The following is a 5,334-nucleotide window of genomic DNA, read 5'->3' as shown; positions in this document are numbered from 1 at the left end:
GAGGCACGGGAAGGGAATAGGGAAGTGCTAACGCAGGAATGCCGCCACCAGCTGGTCTGGAAATCTGAGCCGCCCTGCCCTGGGTCCGAGAAACAGCCTCCTGTCCTCCCATCACCCCCTGAGGACCCCCTCTTGACAGAACCTCCCCCGTATCCGTCTGCCCCAATTGTGGGTCCCCCTGAAGACCCAATGAGTCCTCCCCACACCCGCAGTGGGACTGAATATAGACCCAAATATTCAGACCCTTCCCCTGATTCTTCAGGAGTCCCGATGCTGCCCCTGCGTCAGGTAACTTCAGGGGCAGAGGGTGGCAGGCCGTTTATGGTTTATGTCCCTTTTACAACTAGTGACCTGTATAACTGGAAGAATCAGAACCCCTCATTCTCTCAGAATCCCCAGGGACTCATCTCTCTTTTGGAGTCTGTATTTTTTACCCATCAGCCCATTTGGGACGACTGTCAGCAACTCCTCCAGACTCTGTTCACTTCGGAGGAGAGAGAAAGAGTAAAAGCGGAGGGGAGAAAACTGGTCCTCGGACCAGATGGCCAGTCAGTGTCAGACCTGGCACGGCTGGAGGCCGTTTTTCCACTCTCCCGACCCTCGTGGGACCCCAACTCAGATCAAGGTAAGGAGGCTCTCGATCGGTATCGCCAGACTCTGCTGAGGGGAGTCCGAGCAGCTGCGCGGAAGCCCACCAATCTGTCTAAGGTAACTGAAACTGTGCAGGGACCAAATGAATCCCCGGCTGCTTTTCTAGAGCGCTTGTGTGAAGCCTACAGGCTCTACACCCCCATAGATCCAGAGGCGCCAGAAAACAGGCGGGCAGTTAACATTGCTTTCGTGTCCCAGTCGGCCCCAGACATAAGAAAAAAGTTACAAAAGTTAGAAGGCTTTGAGGGAAAGATGCTGTCAGAATTGGTAGAGGTAGCACAGAAGACATTCAACAATAGAGAAGACCCTGGTGAACTAACCAAAAAGATGGCACAGGTTTTATTAACCATGAACAGGGAAAAAGGAGATGGAAGGAAAGGAAACCAGAAAGGAAGAGGAGCAAGGCCTGGGGATAAGCGCCCTCGGCGATCGGGGCTGGGAAAGAACCAGTGTGCCTACTGTAAAGGAGAAGGCCACTGGAAAAATGAATGCCCTCAGCGCCCTCAGGGGCGCCCGGCCCCGGTGTTAGTCGAAGAAGTGGACTGAGGGGGCCGGGGCTCCGTCTTCACTAGCCCCCAGGAGCCCAGGGTCACTTTGCAAGTTGGGGGCAAACCAGTAGATTTCCTTATTGATACCGGAGCTACGTTCTCAGTCCTACAACAGGCGGAAGGTCCGGTGTCTAAAGAGCGAACCCCTATTCAAGGAGCTACTGGGAAGACAAAATCATATCCATGGACTCAGGCCCGAATAACCAATTTAGGGGCTGGGACAGTGACCCACTCATTCCTAGTGATGCCAGAATGTCCTTACCCCTTACTAGGACGGGACCTCCTCAGCAAATTACAAGCCACCATCTCATTCCAGGGGGAAGGAGCAAAAATAGCCCTTAATGCCAGACCTGACACCGTGCTCCTGACGTGTCCGTTAAGTGAGGAATACATCCTCACCGAGGATCCCGGGGAAACTATGTTGGCCCAAAGCACTTCACTGCTCCAAGAACTACAGCAAAAGATACCAGGAGTATGGGCTGAAGGCAATCCCCCTGGGTTGGCGACTCACAGGCCCCCGATTGTAGTACAGCTCACTAGTACTGCTGTTCCAATACGGGTTAAGCAATACCCAATAAGCCAGAAGGCCCGGAAGGGCATCGCAGTACATATAAAAAGACTGAAGGAGGCCGGGATCTTGGTGCCCTGTCACTCCCCATGGAATACACCTTTACTTCCTGTACAAAAACCTGGAACAGAGGATTTCAGGCCAGTTCAGGATTTAAGAGAAGTCAACAAGAGGGTAGAGACTATACACCCAACAGTACCCAACCCTTATACCCTCCTGAGCCTGTTACCACCGAGTCATCAAATATATACAGTCCTAGATTTAAAGGATGCTTTTTTCTCCTTGCTGCTGGCCCCCTCCAGCCAGGCCATTTTTGCATTTGAATGGACGGACCCTGAAGAAGGGGAATCGGGACAGCTGACCTGGACTCGGTTGCCCCAGGGATTTAAAAACTCTCCTACTCTGTTTGATGAGGCTCTCAGCCAGGACTTAGGCACGTTCCGGAAAGAACATCCAGAGGTCACCCTACTCCAATATGTGGACGACCTCCTCCTTGCTGCAGCAACTCAGAGTAAGTGCCGGGAAGCTACTGAGACCCTGTTGAGGACTCTAGACAAATTGGGGTACCGGGTGTCTGCTAAGAAAGCCCAACTTTGCACCCCAAAAGCCACTTACCTGGGGTATGAACTCAGCGGAGGAAAGAGAACTTTATCTGCTAGCCGAATACAGGCTATCTTGCAAATCCCGGTCCCCAAAACAAAGAAGCAGGTGCGGGAATTCCTAGGGGCAGTAGGGTATTGCCGCCTTTGGATATTAGGTTTTGCAGAGATGGCAAAACCCCTATACACCTGCACTGGGGGAAAAACTGAAGAACTAAATTGGACTGAGAATGAGACTAAGGCTTTTCAGGACCTTAAACAAGCCTTAGTCAGTGCGCCAGCATTGGCGCTGCCAGACCTCACTAAGCCATTCCAGTTGCATGTGGCAGAGGCCAGGGGAATCGCGAAGGGGGTGCTAACCCAGCTCTTGGGGCCATGGAAGAGGCCTGTGGCATATTTATCCAAGAGACTAGACCCTGTAGCTGCAGGATGGCCAGGCTGCCTGAGGGCGGTAGCGGCCACAGCCATACTGGTCAGAGAAGCCTCAAAGCTCACCCTTGGGCAAGACTTGCAGGTGGTGGCCCCCCATGCCGTGGAAACCCTTCTGCGAAGCCCGCCTGAGCGGTGGCTTTCAAATGCCCATATTACCCAGTACCAAGTGCTCCTGCTCGACCCTCCGCGGGTGAGCTTTCTTAAGACAGCAGTTCTAAACCCTGCAACCTTGCTGCCGGATGATGATCCTGAGCAGCCCCTCCACAACTGCGTTGAAACCCTGTCCTCTTTGAGAAATCTTCGAGAGGACCTGACTGACCAACCCCTCCGAGACCCGGATGAGACTTTATACACAGATGGGAGCAGCTTCGTGGACGGAGGGACCAGGTACGCAGGAGCAGCGGTCGTGACAGCTGATAAGGTAATCTGGGCGCAGGCGTTGGGACACGGGACATCGGCTCAGAAGGCAGAATTAATTGCCCTCACCCAAGCGTTGCGGTGGGCAAAAGGAAAAACAGTAAACATATATACTGACAGCCGATATGCTTTTGCTACGGTTCATGTCCATGGGGCCTTATATCAGGAAAGGGGACTCTTGACATCGGGAGGAAAGGAAATAAAAAACGTCCAGGAGATCCTCGCCCTCCTGGCAGCCCTCTGGCTGCCAAAGGCAGTAGCAGTCATACACTGCAGGGGACACCAATCAGCTGACACTCCGGAGGCGCGAGGAAACGCATTTGCAGACAAAACAGCAAAGGAGGCAGCCCAAAAACCAGTGGGGCCTCTACATATCCTGCCAGCTCTCCCGACAAAGGTCTTCGAAGAGACCCCCGTCTATTCAGAGACTGATAACGAACTGGTAAAGAGGCTCCAGGTTAAGGAGGTATCTGGAGGATGGAGAGAATTACCCGACACCAGACTGTTCATTCCGGAGGCCCTGGGAAGGGAACTCATTTCTCAGGTCCATCAGAGCACCCATCTAGGGGGAACCAAGCTGGTAGAATTGCTTAAACGAGACTATTATATCCCTAAGCTCTTCCAGGTCTCGATGGACATTGCAAGGAGATGCCACGTCTGTGCACAGGTAAACCCTGGGAGGCACCCCCCCTTGGCCCAAGGAACCAGACTCAGAGGAAGAAGTCCTGGAGAACATTGGGAAGTAGACTTTACAGAATTGCCCCCAGGGCGGGGAGGATATCGATACCTGCTGGTTTTTATTGACACGTTCTCTGCTGGCCAGAAGCTTACCCTACCAAGTCTGAAGCAGCACAGATAGTAGTTAAGAAATTAGTTTCAGAAATTATTCCCAGGTTTGGCCTACCTGTTGCAATGGGGTCCGACAATGGCCCGGCATTTATTGCCCACATCACTCAACTATTGGCAAAAATGTTAGGCATAAGTTGGAAATTACATTGTATCTATAGGCCTCAAAGTTCAGGGCAGGTAGAGAGGATGAATCGGACCTTAAAGGAAACCTTAACAAAATTAAAACTGGAGACTGGTGAGAACTGGGTAAGCCTTCTTCCTTTTGCCCTTCTCCGGGCCCGTTGTACCCCTTATGTAAAGGGCCTTACCCCCTTTGAGATTCTCTTTGGCCGACCCCCACCACTGCTTCCCAAGCTAGGGGAAGAAGTGTTGGCATCCCTTTCTAATCACAACCTCCTAAAGTCCCTACAGGCCTTACAGTTAAGTTCCAGACTTAACCACCGGCTGGTCCGAGAGGCTCACCGAGACCCATCCCCTGGGACTACACCTGCACCACCTGCATTTCAACCAGGAGACCTGGTGTGGGTGCGGAAGCACGAGCCATCATCCCTGGAGGCCAGGTGGACTGGACCCTTCACTGTTGTCCTCAGCACCCCATCAGCGGTGAAGGTTGCAGGAAAAAAGCACTGGATACATCGAACCCAAATCAAGAAGGCAGAAGCAGAGGACCAGCCGGAGAGATGGACCATCCTGCGCACCAAGGACCCCCTGAAAGTCTGACTCCAAAGGCAGTCCTCCTAATCCTGATGTGCCTGTGGCCCGTCACGGCGAGTAATCCCCACCTGAGGGCTAATTACACATGGGAACTGACCCGGACTGTGGATGGGACTATTATAAGTCATACCATGACCCCAGGGACCCCCTCCATAGAGACTGACTTATGCCGATTATTTGGGGAAACTTGGAATAAGCCAGAAAGCGATGTCCACTACATTTCCCCAGCAGCATACGGGGCATATCATATGGGAACTAGTTATGGGTGTGGCACCCTCATCTTAGAACGAGGACTTTGGCGAACTCAACATTATGTCTGCCCAGCCGAAGGTAGCCCTGAATGTGGAACTGACGGGGACTATTATTGTGCCCAGTGGGGTTGTGAGACTATGGCACTATGGACTAACAGAGATCCTGCCCTCCGGTTTAAGAGAATAGTCCGCCCGGGGGCCCCTTCCAATAACTGTATGGTAGGAGACTGCAATCCCATTGTTATCACGCCCCAAAACTGGTGGGAGAAATACTGGGATGCAGGAAAAACTTGGGGACTGAGACT

General features: G+C 52.5%; 1 protein-coding gene across 1 annotated transcript; it reads left to right on the top strand.

The window, feature by feature from the left end:
* Positions 1-321: 321 nt before the first annotated feature.
* LOC129152088 (uncharacterized) lies at positions 322-4,784 on the top strand. The gene is given in 3 exon segments (XM_054729335.1): positions 322-987; positions 1,315-4,027; positions 4,030-4,784. Coding segments are annotated over 3 exon segments (4,134 nt in total).
* Positions 4,785-5,334: the final 550 nt, after the last annotated feature.

This window comes from Eptesicus fuscus, chromosome 17 (genome assembly GCF_027574615.1).
Source record: "Eptesicus fuscus isolate TK198812 chromosome 17, DD_ASM_mEF_20220401, whole genome shotgun sequence".
Classification (NCBI taxonomy): Eukaryota; Metazoa; Chordata; class Mammalia; order Chiroptera; family Vespertilionidae; genus Eptesicus; species Eptesicus fuscus.
The sequence above is the reverse complement of the archived record's forward strand: the minus strand, read 5'-3'. Positions and strand labels throughout refer to the sequence as shown.